Source organism: Atractosteus spatula, chromosome 19 (assembly GCF_055471065.1).
Source record: "Atractosteus spatula isolate fAtrSpa1 chromosome 19, fAtrSpa1.hap1, whole genome shotgun sequence".
Lineage (NCBI taxonomy): Eukaryota > Metazoa > Chordata > Actinopteri > Semionotiformes > Lepisosteidae > Atractosteus > Atractosteus spatula.
The window spans coordinates 14,766,715-14,782,542 of NC_142724.1; the positions used below are offsets into that span (position 1 = coordinate 14,766,715).

At 39.0% G+C, this 15,828-nt stretch overlaps 1 protein-coding gene across 1 annotated transcript in view; it reads right to left on the bottom strand.

Moving 5' to 3' along the window:
* The window catches only part of ctnnbl1 (catenin, beta like 1), a 65,728-nt gene that overhangs the window by 15,405 nt on the left and 34,495 nt on the right, over positions 1-15,828 (bottom strand). Inside the window, exons 12-13 of the mRNA XM_088937739.1 lie at positions 7,893-7,990; positions 3,217-3,297 (exon numbers count right to left, since the gene is read on the bottom strand). Coding sequence (XP_088793865.1) covers positions 3,217-3,297; positions 7,893-7,990 — 179 coding nt within the window. The remainder of the gene's footprint in view (positions 1-3,216; positions 3,298-7,892; positions 7,991-15,828) is intronic.

Here is a 15,828-nt window from a genome sequence, read left to right on the forward strand (position 1 = left end):
AAGTAATCGTTTTTTTTAAATGATATAGACTTCTAGTTATAAGCAGCCTTTCTTTCGAGCTACCACATCAGTAATATTGTGAACTCATGAACACACTCAAATGCTCAGAGCTGCTTCCATGTATAGACTTGTCATACATGTGCATTTAATGTCTCCACACACAATGGGTTAAGAAATAGGAGTTCAGATACAACTAATATAAAAAATAACAGTATGACAAAACAGCTTCCCATTATCACCTCTAATGTTAAGACTCCAGCCTGACACTGGAGTTACATGCTAAACTGATAAGCTACCTTTAAAAAGCTTTTTTTTTAATACTAAAACGGCAATAGACTCATTACAGCAGTTTTTATATTAATATCAAATATTATAATTCCTGTTATTATACTATCTTCAGAAAATGTCTAACTGTAGAGTGAAAAGTTGTTCTTGCTCACAGCCCTCTTAACCAGCTCCTAATGATTTAAAAAAAAAAATTATAATGCTACACTCTGGCAGCTTGTGTTCTGTTATGCTTTCGATGACCTGCGGTTTCTCAAAATAAACAGCAGCAAGTGATGCAGTTTTGCCCCCATTAAACACCTGTTTGAATTAACATTCAGGAAAGTTTTTAGTTTTTCTCTTTGGATAAAATAGGAATTCTTATTTAATGCAACCTTCTCTTTTCCCTTGGCCAAGAAAAATACAATTGTGGGGGAACACAGAGCAAGGTAGCAAGATACATACACTTGCACCAGTCTCTGTCACAGGTCTCTGTGCAAAGTTCAGCGTTACAGCATCTTCCGAATGTAGTTTTAGCTTCAAATAAGACTTCTGACCCAGCAACTCTACCTCAGAAAACATGACCTGGTGGGATTCCTTCAAAAATGAATCTCATATCATTTAATGATCTTTTAAGCTACATGCCTCAACCAACTCTATTACCTTCTCCTTCTTTTTCTGCTGTGTAGACCCTTATCTCTATCCTTCCATCTGTCTGACTGTGCACTATCTGCACACCTATATTCAGGGCTTAAGACATTCTCGGCTGCTACAGGCCACAATAAGCTCTTTAAATCCTCGTTTGCCTGGAAGCAATTTAATTACATGATTATTCTTTTTTGGCAGCGGGCAGGGTTTTCAAATCTTTTTGAAGAGTCTTCTGCAACAACTTGGCTACTGTCTAATAACAATTCTGAAGGTCAACAGACAGCTACATAAAAAGTGTTAAAACACCTCTGTGGCTGTAGAGCCTCTCGGAAAGAAAACAGCTTCCAGCAAAATCACCGCCTGAGGTTCGCATCTAATTACTCCCGACAGCACTGAGCAACCCAGCTTCCCACAGCCTGGTGTGACTTGGCCTTGAACTTGCCTGCGCAAAATACGATCCTTTTTTTCTACGTTTGTAGTCCTTTTTCTATGGTGTGCTTGCAACCTCTCTAATTTAATCTAAACGACGGTGTGGATGCAGACAGGTACAGAATTTGAAGACCATTAATTCAGAGATTGCGGCACAATGATTAATACCAGCTAAGCAAATAAATCAAACAGGGAATAGTGAAACACACACTGTGCTTTTGTTGTGCTTCATTTTAGATGCCTGACTACTTGTGGTTTCACAGTTCATCATTTATCACCACATTTAACTCAGCAAACTGAGGTATAAATGTAAAACATTATAAGGGCTATAGGTATAAAAGTATGTCATCTTTTACCTTTTCTACATACAGTGGAAAACCTCATTTACTCAGCGAAAAACAGTTCTACTTACAATTATATTTAAACAGGTACCATATAAAATCGTACAAGCCTTTTAGTTTGCCCAGGAATAACCACATAAAATACTGCAATACGCAATAAATAAGAACTACAGTATATATAAACAACATTTCAAAATAAGCTAATTTCAAATTAAAAAAACGTGTCAAATACTAGTTTAGCTACATGTTTCTTGGTTTGAAACACTGTGCACAACAGATCTTCATGGTTTAACTCAAAACTTAATACTCAAAACTTTCATACATGTTACCATATTTCCCAACATATACTGTGAATTTCAGTATAAAACAGCATTCTGGGCTTACAAGGCAGGGGTGGGTAGGGAAGCTCATCCGCCGATGCTGACCAAAGTAAGGCAGCCTTTTGATTAAACACCTTGGCAAGCAGAGACTGTGCATGCATGCTGTGCTTGCCAGTATCATTAAAGGGTCATGCATTTCATTTTTCAGGTCACCTTGATATAGGCCGCAGTCAGAGGACAAACCTGGACTAATGATTCTTCAATGTTTCTACAAGGCTGTTATGGATATCTATAGGGCTGGGACAATAGCAGCTTCTAAACCATCCATGCACCATGTCTTATAGGTAACTTAAAGTTTGCACACATAATCTATGATCTATACATTGTTTTATGATGTAAAAAAGACAATGGACACGTCAATTATAACAAACTCTTAATCTTAGCATTTTTTTAAGTCTTAGGTCATATTTTTCATTAAGTATTAAATATAAACATTGTTTAACTAGTGTCTTGACAGCAGAATTTGGCAAAAGAATTATTCATATTATTATCATACATTATAATATTCTTCATCGGAACAGTGGAAAACACTGTCAAACTAACAACTAAGATACTCTTTATAATGAGTAAAATGATAAAATGAAGACGTGGGTTGCAGTCCAAACTGAACACTTAAAGTGTTATTGTTGGCAGTTATTCTCAGTTTTCATCTTAATACCTAGCAAACTCAAAACGGGGAGGAAATGTTTTTGTTGATGTTGAATATAACCAAATTCTGTGAGCGGTGCATGTCAGCTTTTATTTGACAAATTTAGAGTCACTAACTCTTTTTTTTAACTTCTCAGCTTGCAATCACAACCCCTACAACTGCACGCAAAGAGAGGAAGGGTAGGCATACAAGTCTGACCTGCCCACCTTCAAATCACATCACAGGCAACACAACCCCATATAAGGGGAACAGCGCCAACTAGAGGAGAAGCTTGTTTCTGTCCGAGAGAACCACATGCCCTCCTTTACCAATTGAGCCACTAGGGAGGCCCATGAGAACCTAGTTTGTGAAAAGAGCAAAATAGTTGTCCTGTTGATCCTAGACATAAAGACTGGGACTTTTAAAAGCTATAGCTGTCTGTAGGCTGAAATCAACCCGCTTAGTGACGAGGGGCTGGCTGCTGAAGGCTGAGCTCCAGCCTCCTGAAAGGGAGCCCAGATCTTACGTGCTTCTCTCCTTCGATCTTCTTGTCTGCCAACTGCACCGCTTCCAGGTACTTGAAATGCAGCTCCATGAGCCTGTCGACCTGTGAGTGAGAGAGAGTCGGGCACAGACATCAGAGACACACCACTGACGGGAGGCTTACAAGGACCCACTGCTGTTGAAACAGCAGGGGCAAAGACAGCCGTCCACAGCCCACGGCTCTTCACAGCAGAGGCTGGGGATGACAGGACAGGCTCACACACAAGCACCTTTCTCACAGGGCAGAGGCTGCTGCTGCAACTTTCACCAGGTAAAGTAAAGCAGCTGCCGCCGCAGGGTCCAGCGCTATCCACGGCTCCTCTTATTACTGCATACACAACAAATGAACGATCATTTAAGTTAAACACAAAAAAATTCTTTTTAATTATTCACATTCCCTGTGTGCATTAATTTAAAAAGTCGACAGCAAAGCTGTAAAGTATCATCAATACTAATCAATCCTTCTCAGTAGTGAGAATCTCCAATTACTCATGTCTCCCTGAAGCCCACTTCTCATCCACTCTGGTCATCTTTTGTGAGGTGCTTAGCTAGCCTCTTGAGTTACACCTTCTCCAATCACCTACAGGCCCCTCAAAGCCCACCTCTTCAGACACTGCCTTTGGATTGCAGGAGTTCCCTTTACTTCTCTGCCTTAAATTGCAGTGCATTTGCTTCAGCTAATGCACACTGTACATCCACATTATGCATTTTACCCTTTATGTTTTTAGTTCACTGATTGTTTTGAATTTAGATTTCAATAGTGTAGTCAATAATCTAAACAATAATAATCTAATAATCTAAAACTCTGATGTACTGTATAAGTGTGCTTGCTCATTCAAACTTTCTGGTGCACTATGGGTGCCGCTGCATCATCCAGGTGGGGCTGCACACTGGTGGTGGTGGAGGGTGCTTTGAGTGGAGTGTCCAGAAAAGCACAATATAACTATAAGGAATTATCCTGAGCAGAGAAAGAGAGAAGTTGTAAGGAAAGTGTCTTAGGATTCTACACTGTCCTTGGCAAATGCAAGGGCTCTGGGAATCTGGATAAACTACAGAGTCAAGTAGTTGAAGCCAAAACCCTGGTTTCATTGAAGAAACCACTGGATGTGATCCCTGGATCAATTAGCTGCTAAATACTAAGCAGGCTATATGGGGCAAAAGGCCTATTCTCGTTTGTAACTTTTCTGATGATCTTATGTCCATATAGTCAAATAGAGTTGCACACTTCATTCTAAAAATGATGATGTAAGAAGCCCCTTTAAACCAGTGGAGAACAGCAGTGAGTCTTTCTGGCCATACGTCAAACCACAGAGGAATTCCCCTCAGTGTTGCAAACAAGACTTACTCAAGGGATCAATGAGAAAGCCATTATTCCTAACTGATCGCAGGACAATCAATACCTGCAGCACTTCACACTTCTGCCTGCTGTGAAGAGATTTCAATGCGCCCAGTCTGCACTAGGGAACTTCAGGGGAACTCTGCACAATAACCTGTCTGGACTTCACAGGCAGCCTGCAGAGACTGCAGACACAACAGCTTCTAATCCACTCTTCTTGGGATTAAGATCTATTTCAGGACTCCACTTCCCTGAATTGCCTTTTTAAACCACACCTGTCAAAACGTCACTACAGGATGGACAAAAGGTTCCTCGGTTAATGAAGCACATTAAAATAATACAGATTAACCTGAAATAAGAAGGTTATTTAGAGCATCCAAAATGGGATAGCAAGCACTTAGGTTTTAATCAACTTATAGATACGATGCTGTAAAATGTTTTAATGAATGTCAGCTTTCTCAACATAAGAAAAAATGTGTATGAATTCCTTTTTTCAGCCCTCACAAAAGCACAGAAAAAAACAATGGCCTCGAATGGTAATCTAACAGGCTGCAGTAATTACCATTAAACAATGGATTTGCTGCTGCAATCCATTTTACTGGAGACCACTGATTTATTTTTCTTGAAGTTTCCTGAAGTTTTACTTTCATAAGTTTGAAAAGGGTGAACTGGCAGGGCCACACACAATATCCCCATTTAGAATGGGGGCGGAGCAGTGGCACTGTGGCTAAGGAGTTGCGCCTGTGGCTGGAAGGTTGCCAGTTCAAATCCCACGGCCAGCAGAGGAATCCTACTCCGTTGGGCCCCTGAGCAAGGCCCTTAAACCCAACTGCTCCAGGGGTGCTGTACAATGGCTGACTCTGCGCTCTGACCCCAAGCTTCTCTCCCCGTCTGTGTGTCTCATAGAGAGTAAGCTGGGGTATGCGAAAAGAAATTTATATAATAATATAATATAAAAAATTGTATATGGTTAATAAAGTGATCTTATCTTATCTTAGAATACAGCCACTATAATGTTTTTCCCCAAAGTCCTGAATGAACAGTATATCTGTATGCTAAGGATAAAGTGTTGTAGCGGCGAGGCTTAATAATAAGGCAGAATTAAGTGTTTCTGAGCTTCCCAAATGAGGCCCCATTTCTCTGTTCATCTCTGTGGTGCAGCCACAGAGAAACTATTCATGCAAGATGATTTAAGGTTTCCTAGGACAGCTCCCAAAGGGGGATGCACTTAGCTAAGTCTGGCTATCATGATCAATGGTCATCCACTGGCGCCTATCAGTCTAGGGAGTGCCGGATGGACATCTGGACTGCATTACTAAGTGTCAGGACTAAGTGACTCATATCTCACCTTGATCAACCAATCAGGGACTGGTAGGGCTGAGTAACCCACGTGGGACTCTGATGCCCATGGAACTTTCAGCCAATCAACGAGCTGAAGTTCCTCCAGGTAAAAACAGGCAACACAGAGAGCCTGAAAGATTCAACAAGATTCAGATTCGGGAGATTCAGTAAGATTCTGGAGAGGATTCTGTGGACTGTTCTAAAGGGAATTCAAAGGAGAATTCCAGGGCAGGACGGCCCAGGAGCAGAAGGCTCCCAAGGGCAGGACATTCTCGCAGCGCGCCTCCTGACCATCCTGAGACTCAGCCCGGACCACCACGGAACGGCCAGTGTGTCCGAGTGCCAGAACTTTCCTTTGTTCTAAGAGTCTAGAGTGGAGGTTGCCAGAGAGTAACCAGCAGCAGGCCTCGTGAACAGGTCGGAACTGTGGACAGCTGAATCATTATTCAGAACTAGCGCTTCATCAGGAACGAACCGGTCCTCTTCCTGACTTGCTGGGACCCACAGTCATCTTTTCTCCTGTGCACAAACTTTGCTAGTTAAAACCAACACTAACTAGCCGGCCAGTGAGCATCTGCAGCGCACCGTCGCAAGCCGCACAGCACAGCCTGGCACCGAGCCAGAGAGCGCGGATTGGACAGCAACAGCCTGCAGCTGATTGTTTGTGCCTGCAGGAGATCTGAATCCCCAGAAATTGGATGAGTATTCAACTTCAATGCATTACAGCTCGAGAATTCAATTGTTATCCCAACCAGTTGATATCAATTTAATTCCTAAGAGTTATGTACTTGTTTTGAGTATCTAATGTAGAAGTTGTAACCAAGTTCACTTTACGAAACGGTCTTAATGAATGATATACTGAACGTATGTCCTCTTGATATATGTAACACTTCGTAACTGATTGAATATATATCTTTTGTATTCTGATAACCTTCTCGATAAGATCTGTTAGGTTTACATGCATATTCTATGTATTAATAAATGTATCCTCGTGTATTAGTACCTGTGTGTGTGCGTTGTTTGAGTTATGTCGCATGGTTGGATTCTAAAGCCATCAAAAGAATCAACTTTGTGATTTACTGCTACAATTAATAATTGTCTCAGTAAATGCCCAAACCCTACAGAACTGGTGCCTTCAGAGAGCCACTATGATTACATATTTGGCGTCCCTGAACGGCTATGAAACACTACAGTGTCATGACCAAAGGTCTGTTTTTTATTCCGTTTTCTTAAATTTTATACATGGTTGTGAACCTGATAAATGTTACGTCTTCCTGTTTTTCTATAAATGTAAATGTGACCTGGGGCACACAGCATCTAATTCATCTGCAGACTTGGGCGGCACTGGAATTAAGAGAGCTGACGTTCTCAGCATTGTAACACTGCAGTATTGTGCTTTAAAGCTGCTGCCACTTTTAAATGAGAAAACACTTCAGCAAAATTAGCAAAAACAAAACATTTACATTGATAAATTATATGGTATGCAGAGGATATTATAATTTATGACAGAAAATATGAAGAGCTCCTCCCATTTTCTAAAAGAGGTTGCTAAACCAGTGGAGTAGTGCTTTTTATCAAACCCTCCATAGGGAGCCTCAACTTAAAAATTAAATAAATATGCAGTACAGGTTAGTCTAAGCAATGCAACTCTTCATTATTTGTTATTTAAACAGAACATCTGGTTCGCAGTTCCACTAAGCACTATGTAAGCAGATCCCCTGTGTAAGAGGGGGATACTATATAATACTAAACTGAGGTGAAACATTTTCCTGTGCTTATGAGGAGCTCTCAAAAAACACTCATGAACCTTGGTTGTGAGCCACACTTCTGGGTTAGATTAAGGATCAGAAGTCAGGCAAAGATATCACCACTATGTATTTGAAACATTTAGTTTTAAGATTGACGCGTGGTCCTCGACAAATATTCAGTCACAAAAAATAATCGAAGGGCCAGGTTATAGATGGTTAGAGGAGAGTCCTTACCTTCTCACAGTCGTTCTCGGTGAATTTGCTGAGGAGCCGGGTTCGCTGCTGGCCCTTCAGGTTTCTTAGCATAGAGGCAATAATGGAGCACACATGCTCTGCAGAAAGTAACACATGACAGATGTTAGTGATGTAAACTGCAGAGTTTTACAATACTGGAAGTCAATTACCCGATCAACTAACAATTTTATGCAGATTTCACCTTTTCATCATATTGTCAGCTTGAAGTAGGAAAGGCCACCATCACTACTATAACTAATCTGCTTTTCGTCTTGGAAAAAAAATAGTTGGGAAGGGAATGAAAGGCCAGCTTCATAAAATCATTTTAAAATCTTAACAGGCAGTTTACATTAGTGTCTTTCATTTCTTAAAAACAATGTTTGCTCTGATCAAGCAATGACAAAAAAAAAATCAAAAGCACACCGGGTCAGTTAAATCTTTGGTGCTTATGGATTCATTTCCATTACTTCAACACCCTCTACCTGGGCAGGGAGCTTATCTTCAGTGTATCCAGGGTGCAGGTCTAGTCCCACATATCTTTTAGTCATGGCATAGCACAGCCATGATGAGCTACAACTCAGCAGATATGACTGGTTGACATTAACAGAATTTCAGGTATTCCCTTTGCTCCTCAATTTAATATTTGCTCGTACAATTTCACAAACCTTAGTAAATTGAAAGGACAATGATATTTAAGTCTAGAAGGACTTACAGTTTTTTGGGAAAAAAACACAAAAAACACTAAAGAGACCTTTAAACACCTGCTTTCGAATACAGAAAGACAATTTCCTTTGTCCAGGTTTTACCAGCATTGTGAGGCCACAGTCATTACTCCAGACACTTACTTTATTAAGATTGGTGGCATATGACAAGCGAGAAAAAAAAGCCATGTCAGTTTTCAATAAACCAAGGTGGTTAAAGTCAGCATTTATCTCTATCAGTTTGTCTTTGAATTATATCCTTCATAGTAGTAAAATGATACTTTATAGATGTGAACATGAAAGTGAGAGCCAGTCTGTGGTAATGGATAATATCTGCGGCAACAATGAGCAGTAGACGAGTTTGCAATTATTTACCTAATGAATTAATTTCCTCACAGTGTGAAATTTAAACACACTTAATAAAGCATGCCACTACGCTTCCAGAAAATGGCTGGATTTACAAAGGAAAATGGAAGAATTTGTACATTTTGAGTTGATAAAATACAATATTCTGCCTCACAAAGGCTTATTCTCCACACATCAGGCTGCACGTTTGACTCCAAAATTCAAGTAAATGGAAAATACAAACGACTAGGATATGTGGATTGTTCTAATTCCATCCTTATCACCTTAAATCTCAAAATTACACTTCAAACAACTAGAAAGGACTGGACTGGAAAGAACTAGAGTTATAATTTTCAGACTTTTTTTTAGGAATTTAATTTCACAAAATGCAGAAACCACAGTTCTTGACCTCTCTCTGCATTCACTGCATGAACACTTAAAAACCAGACTGGTAAACTGCCTCTCCCAGGAAAATGTGTTAGACTTCTTCTCACAAAGACAGTTTGCTAGTCAACACAACAGAAAAGCAACAGTCTACGGCACGTATGACACATGAGTGACATACACTCTGCAAGTGTAGGCAGCAAAGAAACAGAAAAAAAAAATCATAAATTATGCTTGACTGCTCTGTCAATCTCTAAATCATGCTACCCTTTGTAAGTACTTTGGCGCAGAAAGAAAAACAATTTAATTAGTTTATTTACTGCATAATGTTTTGTGGTGCCATCTTGCTTCACAGGAACGCATGCGATGAATACCACTGAATATATTTTTACACAAGTAGAAAGTCATGATGGATGAAATGGCAGTTGCTAAGAAAGAAAAGTTAAATGATTACTCGTTTCAGCCCTCTTGGAGAGACAAAAACACTCCCCCCCCCAACATGAAAACCATGCTGTTCATGCTCTGTATTGATGGTATTTTTGGTCATCCATCAAGCAAAGACATTTGCAGACAAAGCTGGAGAAACAACTTAAGGATGAGACTGACTGAGTCAATCAAATGGACCACAGTGAGGTAAAGAAAGCAAAGCAGTGACTTTACTCAAAGGACTTAATTGCATCTGCTAGATCAGTGGAGTGACGCATAATAGCACAAAACTTTAACAAGCACTAGACTGTGGCGTTAAATGGTGCAGTGGTATTTACTGATGCGCTTGAGGAGTGTATGAATCTAAATGATGTACTGAGGTTAGCAGTTCTTGCAAGATACTGTGACTTCAACAAAATCTGAAAAGAGTTATGCTGCTTAAAACCCATGCATCGCAGAACAACAGAAGACACAGCAAATACGTTTGTTAATCATTTTGAGTAAAGAGGGGTCACTGAAAATAATTATCCTAGATGACATCATACATCTAAATGAACTCAACCCCCACCTTGGGTTAGGATGCTGTCAAAACTGTTATGCATCTTTTTGAAACATGGAGGGCATGTTGGAAACAGTGCCCAGTTTTTGGTGGAATACTGACACCTTAATTTCCAGAATCTTGAAAAATTATTAACCATCAGTGTTGCAAAGTTCATGCAAGAACTTGCTTCAGAACTTTGCTAGATTTCAGGAATTCCAACATTCTGGCCCAATGTTTTCTGATCAAACCTGATAACTTTGATACCACCAACCTAGATTTGACAGCGTTTCAGTTGATGGACGTTGAGGATTTTGAAATGCAGCTCAACAAATTATAATTCTCAGACTTATGGGTCTCATTGTGTTGGGAGGAAAAAGCAAGGGAACACAAGGGCAAGGAACACACTACACAGTTAGATCTGCACCTTAATCGACTAATATATACATGTTCATATTACAATCTTTTAGTTACCAAAATGCAAGGAAGACTATTATTGATGATAAAATGCATCAAAGGCATGCAGAACTGTAAACAGAAAAGAATGCATTAACTCTTGGCACACCCTTCCAGAAAGGTTACTGGCTCCTGCAACAGCGTGATACTGACAACACTTCTTGTCCCCCAAGAAAGGCAATATCTAGAAAGACCATAAAAGAAATCAGATACTAAAGGCTAGATTGTAAGAGGTGGTTTAAAAATATTAATTTATATATACACAGAGTCCCTACATGATTCCTTTTAGGGCTCAAAGCAGCTTAAAGCAGGGAACCATACAGCAGGTTCATTACGACAAAGGAACTGTGTCTCTGTATTCCAGGGGCTTTTCCGCATACTGACTGCCAGCCAGACAGGTTTGGAAACGAGGAGTCTATGCGTCTAAATTTAATCCACTGACACTTAATAGAAAGTCAGGGCAATGGAAACCTTTGCACACAGATTTTTCTTCATTAGAACTAATAACTGGCACTGAGCTGCAAATAAGTTTCTTTACATGTGCTTGTACTGAACGGGCTGTGGACATGTTCTCTGGCTCTAGTCAATCAAGTGTGAGCCGGCATATACTGAATTCACAGCCGTTAGGGTTAAATGGCTGTACAAGTTGTTTTTTTTGCACCAGAATAACAATGAAGGCACCAGAATTGCTATGTTGTTGGATGTTTTCCTTTACACGTGGGGTTATTCAGCCAGGGCTGTCTTGGTAAAACACAGTTACACCTGTAGGCCCGTGAGGGACACCTCTTCCCCAGTCAGCACCTTGCGCTGTATAGGACTATCTGAGCTATCTGTACTATCTACAAAGCCATGTGCCTCAAAGGTGTGTGTGCCAGAACGGTCAGACAACACTTCCTCATTCTCCCCCTGAATAAGATTCCAGGGTTCATAACCACGAGCCCACACGGAAAAACACAGAACTGACGATTTGATATTGGGTGGGCATAGCAAAATATAATTGGTGAAAATAGACTTTTTAATAACAAAAAAATCTCTTACAAATCTTTGTAAGCCCAATTTAGATGTGCAAAAATCATGAAATTATACCTTACACACTTAAGTATATTACACTGCATTTGCAGATGTATTAAAACCTTTTACAATATATCATGTTGCATTGGACAACTTTCTATACTAAGTAAAGGCAATGTTTTTACCGTCACCGAGTGAGGCTTCTAAATGTAAAGTGAATATTTAAATAACTAAATATAATCAAACTTATTCTAAGTTCAAAACCGGCACGTCTACAATAAATGTATGCATGACCAAAGGAAAATTACATATTTACACTTGAATGGTATCTTTAACTTTTACACCTGACTTTCTGTGTATAAATATGTAGAGTACTTTATATAGCCATGGAAAAACACTTTTCTGCACTTCACTTCTGCCTCTTCTGTGTTGTAGTGAGAGTAAGAGTTAGTGACAGAAAGGGCAAGCGGTCCATGCTGGCTTTTATCAGCACTTTGCAGTTAGTGAGTAACTGTGATCTCTGCCATACACAGATTGCTCCCTTCAGTGTCTCTAACTTGCTGTTAATCCATTCAGGCATGTTGCCTTCTTGAACATAACATTTACAGTGACAATTTTGTTTTTTAATTTTAATGTGATTTATGGAAAACATGACTCTTTCATTGCATAAAAAAATAATTTGGACAATTCTGCAAAGATTTAAAAAGGTGATGCTTCAAATCAAGAAGCTGTTCATATTGCACCTTGGAAATGTTGCTCTCTCTCTCTCTCTAAAGGTAAGTACAATTCAGTTGTAAGAATCTTTATCAGATTTCCCAAGGCTTACCTTTAATAAATAAAAAGGGGAAGGCAAGAGATTACACTTAAAGACAGCAGCCTTCGACTTTGGTATCTAATCACTACTCCAGGTTCCGGCAAACATCTCTCAGCTTTGCTAGTATGTGCTTCACCTCTAGCAAGGTGCTAGAGCACACAGCAGAGCTGTGTGATGCAGCTGCTGTTTTAACGAGCTTGAAGTGGATGCAGCAATACAGACAAATATTTAAACTACAGATTAACTGTAATGTTACTTTTGTATTCACCCTTTGCATCTTAACTGGTTGGGATTGTAGATCTGCCATAGGAATAAATGTGAAGTTTGCATTTAGATCACTTGCCAACAAGGAGGTTTCTGAGCAAAATTAAGTTAGATACCATCCAAACTAATTCAGCACCTAAAACAATCCAATGCAGCAGTGAAAGAAAGAAATGCAGGTTTGTGAAAGAAAGCATTTAAACTAGAAGGAATAACCACTAATTTGCTGTTACTGAATATTATAGGCTTGTTGTGAAAAGCATTCTGTTCATGCATTCATTATGAGTTATCAACTAACCTACAGTATACAGATATTAGTGAAAAGTATTTTGGCTGTAATTAATTATAAAAATAAATATTTATAAAAGTAATTTGTAAGGAATACTAAAGGAACTGGTCCACATCATACTGAGATTGAAATGAGATAGTCCTTAATTGGAAACAGTTGATTTTCCAACAGTTAATGCACCACTGCTTGAATAACTATTCAAGCAGTGATGCATTAAGAAAAAAATGTATTATAAAAATATATTAAGTGATCATGCAACAAACTCTAACCATTTGTATACAGATATTTGTACAGTATCTTCAGGAGACATTGAATAACCTTTGTTCTTTCTATAAATTACATAGACAAATATGTGTTTTAAATAATTACATCTGGCAGAAGCAGATCATTAGTGTAATTATTTAATTCAGAATTTAAGAAAATTTTACTTTCCCAGCTTTAAATTCCAATTCCCTTGCTCATTTCTTGTTAAAGGACAAGATGAGAAACAATCACAGTCCCCAGATTTTAAAAGGTGAGCCCTTTCTGTTTCAATGGGGTGCTGACAGATGTCACTAATTGCTCTTCGGAAACTCAAATCTTCCTCCTCCCCTCTAAGCTAATATGCATCTGGACAAACTCGACAAAAAAAGATCAATGTGGGCAAAGAGCTTCTGCTGATTTTCTTTCCAATTATGTTGAAGGAGGACTTCTTTCCCAGCAATGCAATCCATTTCTTGAAATCTCATTTAATTTTGTGTAATGTCATCTGTATTTAAAATGATATTATCTGTACTCTAAAAATTTTTTTAAAAGGAAATCTCATTTTACTGTTGACCTAACGCCTCCCCTGCGAAAGCTATTCAGGTTCTAAAGGTTGTCAAAAAAAAAGCTGTGTTGTATAAAAAATGTTTAAAACATTTCAACAAGTGAATTATAAGTTGTACTTATTGGTATATATTGACCCACGGTGGTGCAGCATTACTTGCTCTCAGTGATGGGGTTCTGTGTTCAATTCCAGACCTAGGGTACTATCTGTGTGGAGTCAGTATGTTCTCCCCATGTTCACGGGGGCATCCTCCTGGCGCTGCTCCTTCCTCCCACAGTCCAGAGACATGCCGGTGTGAGTGTGTGTGTCTGTGTTTGTGTGTGCCCCCGCAATGAATGGGCACCCTGTCCAGGGTGTACTCTGCCTTGCCAGGATTGGCTCCAGCTCCCCCGTAACCTTTTATTGGATAAAGTGGTCAGAAAATAGAAGGATGGATAAGAAACTCCATATCCACAACCTTTGCCAAAAAGTAGTTAATTCATAACGTCCACTTGCCAAGATAAACCTGGAAGAATTATGATTATTAAAGACATACAGTTAAACGCTTATGATATCTGATAAGCACATATTGTTTGAAAAGGAGATGAAGAGTGGTAACAGTGACTTCTAACTAATTATACTGAGGCAAAATAAGACTTCATAGTTCATCCTCACAAATATTACTGGTTCTCTTAATAAGTTTTCATCATACTCCTGGGTTTCAATTTATATTTTGAGACCACCTCCACCAGGCTATTCATCTTGTCAGTCACTAAACAAACAGAAAGAGGGGGAAAAAAAAGCTTCTTTGTATTAGAAGCCCATGTCATCACTGCAGGATCTCACAGATAAATTAGAAACCAGTGCCTTCATTAGCTCTTGAATAAATTTGGTCTCTGATGCAGGACTTTGTCTCTGAGCATCTATCACACGCACAAGGACCAGTGCAGATAAGTGCATTATCTCTCAGCCTGACCTGTGTTGCTGCTCTATCATCCCAGCACCAGTAAGCCTGGTGAAATGACTAACTAATGCACCTGTCATCAGAGACCGCTCCAATGAAATAATGGGACCCATTAGATGGGACAACGCTTATAATGTGACCTTCAAACACACAGCGATTCTCATACATTGATAAAAGGAAGTAGACAGAGGAGAAATCAATGATTTTTTGTGTTTTTTTGTTATAATTAATGTCATATTTTCCAATAATATTTATATACATACAGGGATTTTATTTTTTCAATTTTTATTGCGAATATACTGGCTGTCAGATCTTATGGTTTAACTGAATAAGTTACTGTCTGATAAAGCACATCTTTAAAAAAAGCTTTTGGGGCAGAAATACTTCAGTTCCGGCTTTTTTATTCTCCTATAAGTATGAATTACAAGACGGGGAATTCACAGATCTTGAACAACCCTAACAAGAGGAAAAAGCTGCATAGTATTTTTTTTAAATGTCTTGCATTAAAGCAGTTAGCCGGCTGCACGTGAACACCTACAGAACCCTCATTAAGGGATAGATAATTTATTGGATGACTGAAGTCACCATGTGTTGTAATACACCATGAAGAGGACAATTAAAATAAAGGAACTGAACAGCAGAAACCACTGTTAATAAATTATACACACCGCCTCTTCAGTATCTGCTTATTAAAAAAAGCAATGCTCTATTGTTCCGCTTCATCTCAATCATCAGTGCCCCCTGATGGAAAAGAACTGTTTTTATGTAAATCTCAATTTAATGCAAACTCAGATTTAATTACAACTCTGTGCCCCGGGACAGAGTGCTGGTCTGAAATACTGTGTACCATTACACCCATTTATAGACTAAAATAATTTCATTTGACTAAACCACATAACACCTTTCTTTCTATTTTATGTTATAGGGCCACAATGATATTAAATTCAGGAGCAGTAAAAT